This window comes from Crocodylus porosus, unplaced genomic scaffold, assembly GCF_001723895.1.
Source record: "Crocodylus porosus isolate Cpor-Errol unplaced genomic scaffold, CroPor_comp1, whole genome shotgun sequence".
Classification (NCBI taxonomy): Eukaryota; Metazoa; Chordata; order Crocodylia; family Crocodylidae; genus Crocodylus; species Crocodylus porosus.
Window position 1 is genome coordinate 125,681,265 of NW_017728943.1, and position 18,936 is coordinate 125,700,200.

The 18,936-nt window shown below is 41.7% G+C and overlaps 1 protein-coding gene across 2 annotated transcripts in view; it reads right to left on the reverse strand.

The window, feature by feature from the left end:
- The window catches only part of AIG1 (androgen induced 1), a 201,398-nt gene that overhangs the window by 90,690 nt on the left and 91,772 nt on the right, over positions 1–18,936 (reverse strand). The window contains exon 4 of one of the 2 annotated variants that reach the window (XM_019550153.1): positions 15,356–15,483. The exons of the other annotated variant lie outside the window; for it this stretch is intronic. Coding sequence (XP_019405698.1) covers positions 15,454–15,483 — 30 coding nt within the window. The 3' untranslated portion in view covers positions 15,356–15,453. Of the gene's footprint in view, positions 1–15,355; positions 15,484–18,936 lie in introns of those variants that run through there. 2 annotated transcript variants of the gene reach the window in all.

Genomic DNA, 18,936 nt, shown 5'->3' on the forward strand with positions numbered 1-18,936 from the left:
AGACTTAACTGATTTGGGTCTAAGCAGTTCACATAGTGTCTGTTCCAGACCCCTTCCTGGTTTAACTTTAAACCAGAGTCCCACAGCAGCCCAGATGCTTTGCACCCCTGGGCTGGGCTGTCAGTTCCAGAGCAGGGCTGGCCCCACCTTTCTGCTCCCTGGTCGGAGATGGCAGGCACAGCAGCATCTGCCTGGCTTCCCCCTTCTCCCTTACCCCATGCACTCCCTGCTGAAGCAGGGATTCTCTCCTCCCCTTTGCCACAGCATGGACCGTAGCCAGCATGTGATATGTTAGCTCAGGGGTGGGCAAAATACGGCCCACAGGCTGGATTCAGCCTACGAGGCCATTCTATCTGGCCCATGGGGCCCCTAAAAAAATATAGAAAATTAGTATTTCCCTGCCCTTGATTCCTGTCAAAAATGACAGGAACCAAGGGCAGTAGGACCCAGGAGGGGCCTGCCTGGTCCCGCCCCCCACCCAGAAGCCCCAGCCGGGGTTTCAGGACTGGGAGCATGTGGCTGCCTCAGTGAGGGAGGCTCAGGTAAGTGAGGGTAGAGGGACCCCGGGCAGGGAAGGAGTGTGGGCAGTGGGGAAGCGGCACCTCCTTGCCCACGCTCAGCGCCCCATGCTCCAGCTGCTCACAGCCTGTGTGGGGCTGCCTTTGCCCACTCCAGACAGCACCATGTGGGCTGCGAGTGCCTGCAGCATGGGGCACCAGGGGTGGGGTATGGGAGGGGCTGCTTCCCCTTACACTCATCTTTTCCCTGGGGTCCTTCCCTGCATGCAGAAAAGTGGCCCCTCACCTGCCGCCCTATGCTGCAGGTGCTCACAGCTCATGTGGGGCTGTCTGGAGCAGGCACAGGCAGTCTCATGCGGGGAAGGGGGTGGACAAGAGTAAAAAAAACTATTCAAAAGCTGGCAAAGACCCACAATGAGAGACTCAAAATCGCAATCTTGTTTAGCTTATCAAAAAACACTAAAGGGACCTGTGTGAATACCTTCACAGGCAGACAGTAGCAGGTACTAAGGGCCCCTTGTAGATGGCAAGAAGAGACATAAAATACAATGACTTGAATCTCTAGGCAGAAAATACAAAACAGAAATTATGCAAACACGTTTCATGATAACAAAAATTAACAACTGGAGCAAACTAGTATGGGAAATGGTGGCTTGCTATTTCTTGGTGTCTTCAAATGAAAAATAGGTGCCTTTCTGGGAAACAAACTTTAGTCAAAACAGATATTTGACTAACAAGGGAAGGGGTAACTGGATGAAATTTGTGGCGTTGTATTATACAAGTGGTCAGATAGTCCCTTCTGGCCTTAAACTTCATGAAGTCCTTAGCCTCATTAGGGTTTCAAAGATAAGACAACAAAATTGTACTGATGAACTGTAGATGTGATGGCCTGAAGCAAAGTGAAACATGGCTCATCAGGTACTACTGTAATTTGGGGCATCTTGTTTATTTGCATTCAAGAGAGAAAGCAGCCATCACCTATCACCAAACGCCCAGCAGTGGCTAAGGGACCTCATAAGTTTTTCTCAGCACAAACTAAACTGTTTGATTTCTGTCTGTACTAGGGACTAGGAGGATTCTGTGCCTAAAGTGTAAAACAGAGAACGCAATAGAAAAACCAGATGCCAGACTTCAAAAGAAAGAACAACTGAGGTGCTCTGGTGCTACCATCTCTTGACTCATGTTATTTACCTTACCTTACCCAGAGATTTGAGGAAGAACCTTTAAAAAACTTGCTCAGCTGCTTAGCACAGTGCGAGCAACATAGTGCAAATAACTTGGATGAAGAGGTCAACCACGTTCCCTGGAGAGGTACGTTTTCCAACCAGATCTAGTGTCAGAGGATTAAATTCATCTGGTGCAAAAGCATCCAAGCAACACTACAGACAAAAAGTAGACCTCAGATATTTTACTCGGCTTCAAATAATCTGGCTCCAAATGATTATACATACACGCACCCCCTCCACATACACACACTCACCCACACACACTCCTTAACTAAGTAGGTTTTGTTTTGCTTGAACTACTTGAAGGTTGTAAGCAGCAGGAACAGAGAAATTTAGGATGATTCAGAAGGACAAATAAGAAAAATGGAATGAAATTAAGAAATGGTAAATGTTCTGGCAGGAATTTTTTCTCTTGACACAAGTCCTATTAGTTTGCAGCATAGCATTTCCAAGGAAATTGGCAGAAACCTTATCACCAGGGACATTTAACACACTTAGTTCTAGCATCTAGGCTGCAAGAAACCATCTAGCATTGTCAGAGGCAAGACTAAATGAACTAGTATACTACTCCATCTGTATTATCTATGGTTGCATAACAGCTCACAAAGCTGTGACCAGTGTGAAAACCTGGACAAAAGAGAACTCTCTTCAACAGCATCCTTTCTAGATCTTGACATTAAGAATTAAATCCTGATCATGTTTCTAGTGGAATACATGACAAACACAGTGTTGACAACTCTTGAAACGTTACCACATTTCACAATATTTGATGTTTCTTTCAAGACCCCTAATCTTTGATTCATGTATTTAGGGGATTTTTTTTTAAATGCTAGCGCTTGTGGTTGTGGATAAATTTGAAAACAAGAATCTTAGAGACTAAGACAAATGGGGAACAAAGAAAAACCTACCACTGACTTTTAAGAATTTAAGCCCAAGGCTGAATTGATTCACTCTTTGCAGGTTAGTTTAAACTGCAGAGATTAAGCTGAAAAACAACTGGACAGACATTCACTTTTGATTCAGGAAATACAACCACATGCCTGCAGTGGCTCAGGCCAGAAGCTGGGGGATGTTAGAGCATGGTTCTAGCAGGGCAGGGTAGCTCTGTACTCAGGTAAAGGGAGGTTTAAACCCCCTTCCCTGGTCCCAGACCCCAACTTGGGTTTCCCTGGTGGGGGGGGGAGGGGCCCCTGTCTCCACCCCCACCCCCCAACCCTTCTGCTGGAGCAGATAGCACAGCTCATCCCAGGGCTGGAAAGCATGCTGGGATGCTGGGGGACTGTTATTGAACTTGAACCAGAAAGGGGCCTGGGACAGAAATTTTGTAAACTGGTATGACCTAAATCAGTTAAGTCTGACACTACAGTCGACCAGATTCATCTTAAAACAGTTTCAGACATTTTGAAATGGGTTTATACGTACTGAACTTCTGATCTGTTACAGCTTTAAACCAGTTTCTGATCACTTAAACCAGTTTATGTGTAACTTCTGTCCCTAGCCTTAATGACTTTGGGAGATAATGTCTTTTTTTCCCCCTGAATGCCTGTGGTTGATGATTATGCAAATTTTCCATGAATATCATTGAGAACAGGAGCTATCCAGTATGAACTAGCATGTGCATGGGATATCTTGGATAGATCTAAATTTTTCACTATATGTAGCAGTGGAGGTAAAGAAATATTTTACTTACCCATATGAAGAAGTAGTTCATATTCGTTACATGCACATTTCAACTGACTCTAAGAAAAGGATTCTTGGTAGTGCTGTATTTCACGTAATTAAGTTTTATGGGCAAATTCCTTGAGAGAGTAACAACATTCATCACGAAAAACAGAAAGTGTCAGAATACTTGCAATGGGAAAAGCACAACAAATCAGTATTTCAGACACTGTATGTAAAGTGTAGCTAGTTAGCTATGTTATAAATATTAAAATGGCACATCAGTTGCTAAACTGAAGTGCGCTGAGTGACAAGATTCTGCTTAATTTGGGGCTCTGCTGTGATCTTGGATGCTCTTGCAAATAAACAAACCAAACCAAACCCTTCTTGTATTTTCAGTGTGTACAGATGTGACTCAAAGCATGCCACTGTCATTTTAGGGGCAGAAACAGGATGGGGTTGAACACCGGAGACTTTCCATTGCCTTTAGCCATGAGTTTTTCATGGGTCATGGAAGGGACAGCTGGATTTCCCTTGAGGGAAACCTGAATGCTTGAGGAGCTCTTTGGAATAGGTCTAGAATTTTCCCTGGAAGCACTTCCACAGATAATACCTTTTACAAGTTCCAGAGGGGAGGAGGGAAGGGGGTGCAGGGTTGTGGTATCAAAAGTAACTTTCTGTGTAGTTGCTGCTTCTTAAGAGCAGGCTGTTCGGCGATGTTTGTCTTGAACATGTAGCCGGATTGTTTAAACTATTTAAAAGGCAGAAGCCTTAGTTTAACATGTAACAGCGGCCTGTTACAAAATAGTCAGAGGGGACCAGCAGGCACTGGGGGAGTCCCTGTTCCCCCGAGCACCGCCAGGAGTGACCAGGAATAACAGTCACAAGCTCGCAGAGGGTAGATTCAGACTAGACATCAGGAGGCGTCACTTCGCTGTCAGGATGGCTAGGAGCTGGAACCAACTTCCAAGTGAAGAGGTGCTGGCGCCTACCCTGGGGGTCTTTAAGACAAGGCTAGACAATCACCTTGCTGGGGTCGTTTGACCCCAGTACTCTTTCCTGCCGTGGCAGGGGGTCGGACATGATGATCTGCTTAGGTCCCTTCCAACCCTATTAACTATGAAACTATGAAACCCAGTCAAAAGATCTGAGGAATATGAACAAGATATCATCTTCCAATACATCTCTCAGCATATCTGGAAAAGGTAGGAGCAATGTATATAAATATAACTCATTGTGAGTGCCTGGCTACAGGAACAATTCCAGGTAACAGTGTCCCAAACAGCCAGTTTCCTTTAGGGAGCCTCTGTGTTTGCATATCCTAATAAAGAAGGAAGCAGTAGGACAATATTCAAAATGCCATCCAAGACCTCTTTGTGGATAAGCAAAAAACCTAAAGATGCGTCTATGCTCTGCAGACTCATACATTCAATGGTTTCCATCAGCACTAAACTCAAGAAAGTGACAGCCCTTCCTTGATTGCAGAGGTAGGCTTTCTTCAAGAGCTAACCACAGGTTTAATGAGCCCCTGACTCAGCATCTCTTCACCCCGGCCCAGCCTTCCCTGGACAGCAAATAAGTTTGCTAATTCCTTCCTAACTTCAGGACAGATGGGAGGTTTAGTACTTGCTTCTTCTATGACTATAGTAGGGAGAAGAAGGATTTTTTTCTCTCTGGCTCCCAGCTGAACTGCATTCTCTTTGCATCTTCCTGTATGAATCCCAGCTGCAATATTCCTCAATATTCAGAAAACCTGACGAATTATCTGGGATGATGTTGGTCCTTCCCTTTTCCTTTAAAAAAAATAATCTATGGGCTGTTAACTCCTTCCCAAACTGTCTAAGGATGCAGCAAACATGTCCCACAAAACATATATAAAAGTAGAATTACCAAAACAAATTGGCCACTTGATACTAAAACGATACTGCATCAAGTCTTATTCTTCCTCCCTCCTCATGTTGATATTTAACCTTGACCTGCCCTATGAAATAAATAATAGTGCAACCTCATTATGTTTAAGTGGTTGTAGTTCATATCTGAAAAGGTCAAAAACTAAAAATAATCTAACCAGGCCATCTATTTTACAAATGTTCTATTTAAAATAGACTGAGTATGTGTATGTGTGCACAAGTGGTAACAGTGCTGGTCCTAATGCTCAGACTTGACTCTGTATGGCTGTAACTTCCACTTGGATACTGGAAGTTTGTAACAACCTCTGTTTTTGCAAAGTCATAATTTGCTGCCATGGAAAGAATTACATTAGCAGAAAATAAATGTGTTGCCTCAAATCTTCAGGGAAAGAAATATTCCAGGAAGGGAATTTTTTTTCTTGAAATTACAAGAAAGCAGCAGCCAGAAAAACAAGGGGAGTAGAGGCGGGGAAAGGGGGGGGCATGGGAAGAAAGGACTGGAGGTTGGGAAATGATTTTGAGATGCTGACATGGAAGAAAAATAAGACATTGCTTGGATAATAAATCTGAAACATTAATGCTATCCCTTTCAAGGACAAAGCCCAACCTAAGTTCAATACAGGGCAAACTGGATGCAAAAATTCCTTAGCAGAAATATTTTTGTTGAATATTCAAGTTAACCTGAGAAGAGAATGTTAAGGAAAAGTTTTACAGCCTAAAGGAATAAACCATGGCAGGAAGATGAAATGAAAAAAACAAAAACACATTTGGTAATTTTTTTAAAGTCTTAACTTAAAGTTAAGCTAGCCCAGGGGAACAGCCTCATGCTCTGTGCAACTATGAGTTGTGGTCATACGCCCTTCCCCTATGTTGCCACTCTAGTGTGTCTTAATAATAAACTGGAGGGATCCTTCCTAGGCCAGAGAAGCTGGAACAGACCATCAGCTGGTGCACATTGTAACACCTAAAATGATGGAAAATTTGCTTTCTTTTTCTGTTTTCTTAGACATTCTTGCCCTCTCTGATGTGACTGCCAGTAAAGTGTCCAATTTGTTCTCTAAATTTGGCCTTTTTGGTTTGCTGATCCAGTTCTGTGAAGTCCATTTTAATGTGAATTGAGAGTGCCCTAGTACCTCTCAGGCAGTATCAGGTATTTACACAGATGCAGGGAAGCTGTTTCAACGTGCTGGTATTCCAGCCCCTCGGAAGTGTGCTGGAGCGTGGAAATTATTGCGCTACAGCAAACTCCACTGTCATGTGTATCGGGGTCTCCATGCTGAAAAATGGCAGTGGGGCACTTTAAACTAAAGCTCATTCAACGAGCTCTAGTTTAAAGCTCCCCTCCACCATTTTTCAGTGCAGGGATGCTGATATATGTGATGCTCCAGGTGCCTTTAATTAGCGCGGCTCCGGGTGCTGAGCTAATTAAAGCGCCCCCCTTGCCTCCCAGAGCACGTCCATAAATGCCGATCAACACTAAAATCTTTTGCCATCAAATTTTTGTTGGCTTACAGCTGTCAGTGCTGCTAGGGGAGTGCAGTGCAGCACACTTAGCTGTTTTGATGGTGTTGTGCATCCTCAATGTGAGAGGCCATATTGGGAGAAGATATGATGCACCACTGGGAGGAGCCTAGGGCTCACAACGTCCATATTGCTATCAGTAAACTGAAATACTACCAGCAGCCCAAATCCAATCCTGAATTAGGTCTCCATTTTGGTAGGAAGGACTGATTCACTGCCAAGCATCCATCAGTAGAAAGGAAGAAAAATATTGTGCTTTGTTCTTTAATAACTTATATCTCAATATAGATTGGAAAGAGATACCAAATTACCAACAAGAATCCAAATGTATTTCCTCTCCAGACATTACCTGATGTTCTCACATTATTAACATTATTTACTTCAGAAATGTGGAAGCAAAAACAGAAGCTTACTAAAAATGGTAATGTAATGTAAATGTAAAAATACTTATGCTAAGCAATCTGACCCTACATGTCTAAACTATTATTTTTCCTGTGGTCTTCCTTGCCTACTGTCTATTATATCCTGTATTTGGGTCCAGGAAGGATGAAAGAGATGAAAGAAGAAATATTTTTATTGCCAGTATAAAACATGCACAAACACAAACTTACTTTTGCAGCCAGAGGAAAACCAAGAATGACTCCTGTGGTCTTTCATAAAATCAGATTCTTTTGTGATTGAGACAAGCTGTTGTACCATTTTGAGAGAACGCAAATTAAAAATAATTATTAAGCAAATTTGTATGCCAAAGAAAAGGGGGTGGGGGAATGAAAAATTCACAAGATGCTGGAGGAATCCTGTGGTATACAAGAACTATCTTCAGATTTTTTTGAATGTCATGTATAGAAATTCCAACTTTTAATCCATTGCTGGAAAGCTGATGCAGGAGTTCTTTCAAGGACATACCCCTCAAATTCTCGCTAATTAGTATGAAGGAGAGTTCCTATCTTACAGGAACTGAATAAAGACAGAGGCATGGAGTCAACATCCCTAGTTTTACTAGTTCATCTACATACAGAGATGACTCAGTATTTAGAAAGAGCCCTAGTGAAGTCACTGCACATTCATCAGTTACAGGATCAGGTCTTGGCAACTGCAGTTAATTTAATTACTTTTTTGGAAATCAAAAGCAATGATTTGCATATGTCTAACTGGCAACTGGTAAATAACTGATACAAGAAAGGATGTTCCATGCTTAACTAATAAGGGGGCATCGCCGAGTTTGGATTTTACCCAATGTGTTTTAGAAAGGCCATATCATTCAGGATGTCAAGTTGGGTAGTGGATGCACACAACCTCTGATAGTGGAACTCTGTAGCTTCTCCATACCTTCTAGTGACTGGCTACTCTGTCAACAAACAAACAAAAAGCCCATAATCTTCTTACATGCATGGCTCTAACATATTCCCTCAGATTCTTTGGTTCAAACCAATAATCTTGTCCACGTGAAAGAGTGAAATCTGTAAATTAGATTTCAGTTGGTGAATCTTCTGCCATAGGATCAATTTACCTCTTTTGGCACAGCTGGTAAACATCTAGGACAGCTGTGCTTGTGGGTGGAAAGTCGCCTTCAGCAGGAAGGGTCATACCTCCAGGAGTGGCCAGGTTTAAATGTTGACTGATGTTCCACAGTAGATTTGCTGGTGGAGGTTTGCTAGGGGATTTACTAAATGAATACATCCCTTGGTTTTTCTGGTCATGGCCCATTTCTTATCAGAGCTTGGGTAACAGGGTTTACAATTTCATGTACTATCCTGCAGTTAAGGCAGAATTTTTGCTTAAGAGGAACTCTATGCTTATTTAGGGGCTGGATCAAATTTGAAATCTTGCATATGGAGGGTAAACAAAAATAAATTACATGGTTTGTTTTACATAACAGGAAAATGCCAAGCACTGGAATATACAGTTCCATAGAAATTTAATATGTCAAGATCTATCACTTCTATAGGGTACAGAACAAATACTCCCTTGTAAGGAAAAAAAACCCACCCAGACTAACTTCTTTTGACATGCAACAACTAAAGAGAATTGCATTGTCTATGCACATGGATAGATACAGGGTAATGCCTATAAATAGCTCCAAACTGGCAGCACGGGAGTAGCAACAGAAGCCAGACTATAGGAACAGACGGCTTTGCTATGGAACTTTTCATCTTAATGCCATCCTGCATCTTGCCCTTGGAGGTGTGCTAAAAAAGGTCTGGATAGTATAGTACATCAAAGCTTTATCATGCTTTTCAACATGGTTTCATTAGGCTATACTGGTAATTTTTCAGTATCACATTAAAAAATATTGCATTACATTTTCTTCAGTTCTAGACAATGTAGTAACCTATAACACACTTAGATTTCACAATAAACATACACATGCCAACAAGTAACACTGTTTTTCACATTGGCCAAAGTCAGAGCAGGTTAACAACCGAGTTAAGGGAAAAAAAAAGAAAAAGCAAACATCACTGTCTTTTTGTTTGCTTGTTTGCTTTTTGGCTATTTTAACCTGATTTACACTGTTTATCCATTCAGGATGAATTTCATCTTTTACTATCCTTCAACCACAACCCACACTTCCGCGCAGGAGACACGCTAGGGCGGGATGGGCTACATCTCTCCCCAAAAGGTAAGTGTTTTATCTCTTCCAGGTTTGCTGATGTCGTACGGTGAGCTTCAAACTAGGTTCATCGGGGGATGGGGATGCAGAGGTACAGGAGGACACTTCGACATCAAGCCAGGTGAACAAGCAGGAACAACTCAGGTAAGCAACAAGGGCCTAGGCAAGCTTGGGAACAAGAGGGCAGCACAAACATCCATAGGAGGTCTCAATTGCCTCTACATAAATGCTAGAAGTATGGGGAATAAGCAGGAGGAACTCGCCCTCCTGCTGGCTAGCAAAAACCCAGACCTGGTTGGGCTTACAGAAACCTGCTGGGATTCTACCCACACCTGGACAGTAGACATTGAGGGCTATAGGTTGTATAGACAAGATAGAGTAGGGAGAAAAGGGGTGGGCGGGGGTGTAGCGCTCTATGTTAATGAGCGGTACATATCCTCGATGATCAGGATGGCTTTGGAAAGGGAAAACAGGTGCTCTGGGTAAGAATGCAAGGGGGTCATGGGAAAAGGGGACTTGATAGTGGGCGTCTACTACAAACCGCCTCACCAGGGGGACAGGCTGGACCTGGAATTTTCGGGTCAGCTCATGGAGACTGTAAGGACAAGGGATGTGGTTGTCATGGGTGACCTAAACTACCCAGACATCTGCTGGGAGGATCAGTCAGCCGGGTCTGAACACTCACGCAGGTTTGTAGCCTGCATACAGGACCTCCACGTAACCCAGGAGGTACATAATCCCACCAAAGGAAATGCCTTGCTGGACTTGGTCCTTGCCATAGGCGATGACCTGGTGAGGGATCTGCAGGTGCTCGACTACCTAAGCGTTAGTGACCATTGTCTGCTGGAATTTGCTATCTGGCACAGGGTGGTGAAAGCAAGCAGCAAGGCAAAAATCCTTGACTTCAGGAGGGCCGACTTTGATGAGCTAAGGAGATTAGTAAGAGAGACTTTGGGGACTCAGAGCTTCAGTGAGATGGGAGTCCAGGACGGGTGGTTGTTCCTTAAGAAGACGATCCTCTGAGCTCAGATGGAGTCAGTCCCAACGCAAACCAAAGGAAGCAAGCGTGCTAAAAAGCCCCCTTGGCTCAGTAAAGGCATCCAGGAGGGTCTGAGGGCAAAAAAAGTGGCATACAGTCAGTGAAAGCAAGTGGCTATCACCGAGGAAGATTACACCTCCATTGCTCATGATTGTAGGGAGGTGGTTAGGAAGGCCAAGGCAGAGACAGAACTAGGGCTGGCGACCAGAATTAAGGATAACAAAAAGTCCTCTCTCAGGGAGTAAGAAGAAAGCACCAGGTAACGTGGGTCCCCTACAGGACAGGCTTGGCAATCTGGTGATTGCAGCAAAGGAAAAAGCTGATCTCTTCAACAAGTCCTTTGCCTCCATATTTCTGAGCAGGGACAACTTCCCTGCTAGGATTACGGACAGGTTCAGGGGACATGACGCCATGCCTAGGGTCATGTCTGGATGCTCTTCAGCTGAGGGTACTGAAGGAATTGGCGGAGGTCATAGCAGAGCCACTGGTCCTTTTATGACCAGGTCACAAAGTCCTTGGATGCAGGCATTGAGGTGGATGTCCTGGACTTCAAGAAGGCCTTTGACACTGTTTCTCACCTCATTCTCATAAAAAAGCTAGGTGACTGTGGCATTGATGCCTACACAGTCAGATGGGTGGCATATTGGCTTGATGGTCTTTAGTGGTGGTGGACAGATTGTTTTTGACCTGGAGAGATGTGGGCAGTGGACTTCCACAGAGCTTAGTCCTCGGGCCTGTGTTATTCAACATCTTTATCAGCGACTTGGAGGTGGGTGTGGAAAGCACACTGTCCAAATTCACTGATGACAATGACGCAAAGATGTGGGGAGAAGTGGGCACACTGGAGGGGAGGGACAGAATCCTACTAGCTCTAGACAGGTTACAGAGGTGGGCGGATGAGAATAGGATGGAATTCAATGCAGACAAGTGCAAGGTGCTGCATCTAGGGAGAAAGAAACCTGCAACATACCTATAGGCTGGGGAACATCCTTCTCAACAACACAGTGGATGAAAGGGATCTTGGAGTCATGTTGACTCCAGATGGACATGAGCTGCCAATGTGAGGAAGCAGGCAGTAAGGCTCACTGCATCTTGTTGTGCACCTACAGATGCATCACAAACAGGTCCAGGGAGGTGATCCTTCCACTCTACGTAGCGCTGGTCAGGCCACAGTTGGAGTACTGCATCCAGTTCTGGGCGCCGTACTTCAAGACAGATGTGGCTAAGGTCCAGAGGAGGGCCACTCACATGGTCAAGGGGCAGCAAGCCAGGCCCTATGAAGATAGACTAAAGGACCTTAATCTATTCAGCCTCCACAAGAGAAGACTGAGAGGGCATCTGGTGGTCACCTATAAACTCACCAGGGGGGACCAGTGGAAAATAGGTGAGGCTCTGTTCCCCTAGGCACCACCTGGGATAACAAGGAATAACTGCCACAAATTGATTGACAGCAGGTTCAGGCTCGATATCAGGAGGCATTACCTTACGGTTAGGGCTGCCAGGCTCTGGAATGGGCTCCCAAGGGAGGTGGTGCTCTCCCCTACCTTGGCGGTCTTCAAGAGGAGGTTGGATAGATATCTGGCTGGGGTATTATGATCCCAGCACTTATTCCATCCCAGGGCAGGGGGTCAGACTTGATGATTTGTTCAGGTCCCTTCTGACCCTAGAAACTATGAAACTATGAAAAACCAAGAAAGCAAGCAAACAGGTAAACCCCAAACTTAAGTGATATTGTCTCCTGAGTTGTTGTTAAATTTAATGCACTCATATTGGCAAAGTTCTCCAACAAATGCAAAGACCCCTCTATTTTAATTAAAATACTTTGTGTGCAGATGGAAAATCTGATGCAATACCACTAATGATTAATTTTTTACTTTTCATTAATATAGTGAACACACCACTGGTGCACCACAACTCTGCTGAGTACTCTTGGTTCAGCAGTTGAGGACAGGAGAGGGCAGGCAAGGCACAAGGACATATGTGACTTTATACTACCTGGTGATACTGCTCTGCTTTGTGCCATCAGACTGGCTGCAAGAAGCCCTGAACTCTTTGAGCAGAGACACAGATCTGGCTAACTATTTTCATTGAGTTTCATCACTAGCTCAATTTTCAGTGTCCTACCTGGGCTGCAGGAGAGAAAAATACACCTTTGACCAACCCAACCAGCCAGCCAGCCAAGCAGTGGACATAATAGATGGTTTTTAAATGCTGAAGGGCAGTAAATATTTGGAAAAGTTCTAAAGCAAGATTATCAGAGATACAGATCATGGAGCTACATCACTTGCCCCCTGTTGCTGGCCCTGTTTTCAAGCTGACCCACATGCCACACACAGGCAGGGCCCAGGACATGTAGTGCCTGCTCCAGAACCCACACTGCTCATGACACCCTCACAGGACCAGTCTGAGACCCCCTTTTCCCCCTGCATGCCAGACCTAGCTCCAACTGGTCCAGACATGAACTGCATGCAGTTCCTGCCCCTCTGGTCTAGGATATGCACTTCACAGTCCTGGACCAGCAAGAGCAGGTGCTGGATCTGACTTGGAGGAGGAAGGGAGAGAGGTTGGGGAATGGGATACATGGGTTCCCTGCATGCTGGATCCAGCACCTGCTTTGGCCAGTCCAGAACACACACTGCATGTGGTAACCATTTTAGCTGGTCTTGGACTCATGCTGCATGTGGAGCCCACCCCAGACCAGCTGGAGTAGGCAATGTATATAGCTTGCATCCAAGGCCAACCAGACTGGGAACTGCATATGCTAGATCCAGCATGTGGGGGCAGGGGGGAGAGATCCACCCACACCATTCATCCGACCCATGGACTTAACGCCTATGGGCCAGATGGGTTTTACACCGCTATTCTAAAGTAATTTCATCACAACCTTCAGGATTCCCTTTTCTGTCCCTCCTTGATACAGGTCTTTCTGGATCTATGATATATAGATTGCATGTTCTGTATATAATCCAGTCTGACATAAACGTTTTCAGGTTCACTGAGAAACGTTTTTCTCTACTTGGTAATACTTGCTAGGAGGCCGTAATGTATTATGTTACGTGGTAATGGTATTTCCAGAAAAAAAATGAATTACACATGAATAAAGCAATGAAAGTATGCAGGTAACCATGGCTACTGTTGTGAACTCAATAACATCTTTTATACAGCTGTGAATATTTGTATTATTGCCAATTAAGCTGTAGAGCTCAGATTTGAGAAGGCACTCATAAACAGTGATTTCTCATCTGAAGGAAAGTACTTTCCAGAGTAGATGTAGTTTTGTACATCATATAACTATGCGTCTTTTTGTATATTTGGTCTGCTACATATGCACCTCCTAGTTCCATCATTCATGTGAATTCTAAAAAATTACTAAAATAACTTCTCTAGAGTCATCACTTTTCCTGTACATGGGTAACACTTCTTTTGCATTCAAGCTACCTCCTTTTTTTTAACCTTATCTAAGTTATCTTTCCTTTTCTGATGCATCACACAAACAATGTATCTGCAACTGGACTTCCAACAAAACCTTCTGAAGAATAATCTTGGCTACATGCAGTGAATTTTTCAAAACCTTCAAAAAACGTGGAACTCAAGCTGTAGCATTTCTTTCATTTTAAATAAGCATGAATATCTTTTTCATATCAACAGCCAACATTCTTGGATACCAAAAGTAGCATGGTAAAAAAAGGAGGGTGGCTCATGGAAGAGAGAGGCCCTTCTTTTTGTCTCTGACATTTGAATTTCCAAACTGTTTTTTCTTCCATCACCTTTCTGTTTATAAATCAGCTTTTCTCATTCCCAAACAGATATAACTGTAGAGGAGATGGAAAAAAAACCTAGTGTGCAACATAGAATTTATGCTTGGTATATTTTGGAAGTCTTTACTAAACAAATTGAAAGAGCATCTGAAGGGCCATGGTAGGAGACCAAGAACAACTTGTAAAGTGAGCCAGAGATTCCAGTAACACTAATAAAGAGAAAACAATGAAAAAGGCTTGTTGTAAGCAAGGTGAAATAGTACCTGAAACACCTCTTCTCACCTCTCCCTCCAGAGGTCTGCCCTTTGTCTTCCTCTTTCCTCCCACTCAGAGAATAAGTAACTTTCTCCAAAGAGAATCACCCAAGTCCCTTTGAGTCTGAAGCACAAATAAACTTTATTTGCTGTAACTTTTTTTTGTCTATTTTGGAAGGGAAGGATGGTGTCTTTGTTAAAGTATTGGCCTGAGACTAAGGATTCATGTTCCACCTCTGCTTCAAATATCGAGTGACATCAAGGAAGTCACGCTCTTCCTCAGTTTCCCATTTGTTAAAAGAGGAATAGCCCCGATTCTTTTTTCTTTTCTTATTGTTTATTGGAACTGCAAGCTTTCTAAGGCAGAGGCTCTCCTATTATGTGTCTTTACAACTGTTCCACACAACCAACATTGATCTTAGTTGGAGCATCTATATAACAGTCTAAAATACAATAATAAACAGCAATAATGATAACAATATTGTCTTTAAAAGTGATGCTAGATCTTAGTAGATAGAGCAAATTCAGGAAGACAGGTAATGCAAAAGGATGACTGCAGGACAGCCAGAAAAAAAAGATATTTATGAGAGGGAAAGAAAAAAAAATCTCTCTGCAAATGGTGACCCTGCATGACACCTTTCATAGGAAAACAAATGAAACCCAAATTTCTGCATGATGGCTTGAAATAAACAAGGGGTCAGTTTTTCAATATGCACTACGTACTTTAAACATTTCTCACTTCCTGTTTGTGTTTTCTTCTTAGCAATGTATGGTACATACACAATTATCGCCTCCATGTTCTATGACTCTCCCCAGCTGACTGCTATTATCACCTCCATATTTTAATATTTGGTTTCCTCTCCTTTGATCTCTGCCTGTCTTCTGTAAGCAACTCGAATTTTATCACCTTTTCTCTCAATTTCTGATGCAGCCATTCTTCCTCCACTGGCTTTTTCTTCACTGCAGTTTCTTTGCCTTATCAGTATGCTATGGGCAAAAGCCAAAATGTCAACTTTGATTTCTGAACCAGTTGTGTATTCACATACTTTTGAAAATTATTTGTACATCTGCACATTAAAGACAATTCTCAGTATCATGTTTAAAAACACTTGACTATGTGTTTAAAAATACAGACTATGAATTACAGAAAATGCTGTTATTTTCTGGTTCTTAGCTTTAAAAAAGGACTTAAAATATATTTCATGTCCTCATTCTTTTCTAAGAAGTTTTATGTACATAAATATTTCATCTTTCTCATAAACTAGTTCATAAAATTTTTCTACACTGCATACTGTACTTGAAGAAGCAGCCACAAAAACGTGTATGGCAGTGACTCAGCAAAGTGGAACTCTGCATATAGGGTTTATGGAAAACTAGCAAAGTTCAAAATAGCAAAATAAAAGTCCCCAAGTCCCACTGAATAAATTAAATTCCTTCCTATGGGAAGTAAAGCTGAAAATGTGATATACATTTCAGTCTGTCTCAGGTAACTCCCATTTTGGACTCACCTGAGCTTACTGCCATCCACATGTTAATCTATTCTATTTTATGAGGCATTAGTAATGCTAAACATAATGTAAAAACCCATAGACAGTTTTATTGCTTTAAAAAATCAATTTAAAAAAGATGGTATCACCTTCTAGTTTACAATTTGCCCTTTTTCTTCACCCAATCCCATTGTACAGCACAGCAACTATGCATGTCGGCAAAGCAGACAACCCACTTGACCCCTGCTCAAGGCATTTCTAATGTTAATTTTTTAATTAGCTAAAAGATACTAACACTTTCCTTTCTTTTGTTGACCCCCACTTATATCTTACTAGGTAAGATATACTAGGTAAGATATAAGTGGGGATCGACAAAAGAAAGGAAGGTGCTAACATCTAGTTAATTAAAAATTAGTTAGAAGGGGGGACAACAAAAGAAAGGAAGGTGGAAGTAAGGATGTAGGGTATGAATTGAACTCTTTAGACTAAAGTTAGGACACCTCAAATATTCACAGGGCACCACAGATAAGAGTAAATCACAAGGGCACTGCAAAATCCTAAATTTCAGTAGGTCAGCAGGTATGCAACCCTATGCTGTATGTGGCACTAGTTCAACACATTTATCATTTGAATTCAGAGTGCTTTCTGGGAAAATCCTGCCAATTTTCAAATATAAACGCATGTTAAAAAATAAGATACCAATTAGAATATTAGAAAGGGGGAGGGAAAGAAAATTGTAGAATGTGATAATATTACAAAAATAATGTCAGAAAATATTTTCTGGTATTTTGTTCATGTAAAATAAGCCCTACTCTGACGACGATAAATAGGTAAAAATCTGGTCACTGAGTTTGTGCATGTGTCTTCAATTGAAGGAAATGCCGTCTGCCAGACTTCAACAGATCATAGGTCTGTGGAAAAAAAATCTACAAGGGTGGAATCTAGTTGCTATAGCAGCAAATTAAACAAATAAATGAGATACCATGGAATGCTGCAAAATATTTGTGGTCTGATTAAGTCATATTTGCCACATATGTTAATATTAACAGTCAGGTTTTAACTTATAAAGTAGGGTACAAAATAACAGAATTCCATTTTTATAAAATTCATAAATTAATTCTTATCCAAATAACTGTAAATAGACATTAACTGATATACTATTTCCTTCACGCACCATGTGGCCTTTTGCTAAGATTGCAAGGATAAACAAAAGAAAATTGTGTACTTTTAACTATACTAGAAATATTATAAACTAGACCTATTCTACAGTACTACTTTTCCATACAAATATTGGTATCCCTCCCTGTACTTTTATGAAATATTAAGAAATACAAAGCTATTTTCATAATGATGATATCTTCAGTGATGTGCTTGTGGGGTGTTTTATAAAATTTATTGATAGGCTGTTTAACTCTCAAGTAATCACCTTGTTTTCAATTAATCTACACACCAATTAAAAGAAGGCTGTTCTGCTTTTCATGCAGTACGTACATTTCTTCTCCAACCCAAGAAAAAGCTACATTTAATTTTTCTATTCCACTGCGCTGTATTGTTCCCTCAGATAGTGAAAGACACTATCTCAGTATAAGATATTATTAGTCATAACAGTATATCATTTTCAATTTGATCTTATTGTCTGCTTATGTTCTCTGCAAAAGGAGAAATACTTGAAATATGATTATGAAAAGGACCTTGAAATCTGTTATACCAGAGGGCACAGAGAACAAGTTTGTTATATTAATTGAAGGCGAGGATGGTGAATAGATTTTTATCCATAAATACATAAAGGTTGATAAACCATGTTATGTTATTTTAAATTTAAACTTTATTTTACTCTGATTTCCAGAGAATCACCACCACAGAAAAAAGTGTGCACCACAATATAAAACACCTGTCAGAGAAACCTATTACAAAATTTAACCATTAGAAAGGAATTACCTGCCCATAGCCACAAAAGTTCACGTGGTATGCTATGTAAACTGGATTTGTAAGAAACACGCACTTTAAAATCAAGATCAGCATTTCTGTTAATTTCAGAATTAAAGATGTGCAATATTAGATCAGTATCCAGTTTCTTACTCGCATTAGTATTAGTGTAACAATCACTACTACACTTTTAGGGTCCAATCCCTGGTTTTAACCAAGCTGTACCTATGGCATAACCCATAGAGATTAAATAAAAGAATATATCTGAGCCCCCTTTTACTCATCTGATCTTTGGGCTTTTCCCAGGCCTTTTCATTGTTTGATTATAAAAACGGCTAGTCCAAATATCGGTAAACATTTTCAACCTTTTTTTTAACAAAGTCACACTCGTGCATCTGGCTGTTAAGCCTATGTTAAAGTGGAAGGTTAGAAACTGATACTAAAGTTCTTTGCGTCTGGTGTCTCAAAACATGCCATCTTCCAGCAAGATAGTGACCTCTAGCACTATCTAACAGCTAATAGCTCTTTTAACTATTTGCAGCAAAACTCATGCTTATGGCTGGTACAAAAAATAGAGGCAGCCTCCAAAGAGGGTTTTTTGTTTTTCTTTTAAAGAAGAGACATGAATTTTTAAGGGCTAGCCAGATAGTTGAGATAATGCACTTTACTACCAGATAGAGATATAGACAGACAGAAACAGAGATGCAGAGACACCGACGCCAGTCTAGCCATCACTGCTATAGTTTACGCAGAACAGACATTGCAATAACAATAGGATACAAATATTTTTTTTCAGTAAACGTTTTAATGGTACTTGAAATTTGGGGCAGGGGAGGAGGAAGTAATTCATCACCATACAAATATCAAATGCACCTGCTCTGTCAACCTATTTACACAGTCAACAGTAACAGCAGTAATTTGACTCAAGTCTCACTGGGCATGTCTACATGAGCAATTAAGGCACATAAATAAACTCCAGATCAATAAGCTCCAGAATTTATTGATGGACAGGATGGTGAGCCAGGTC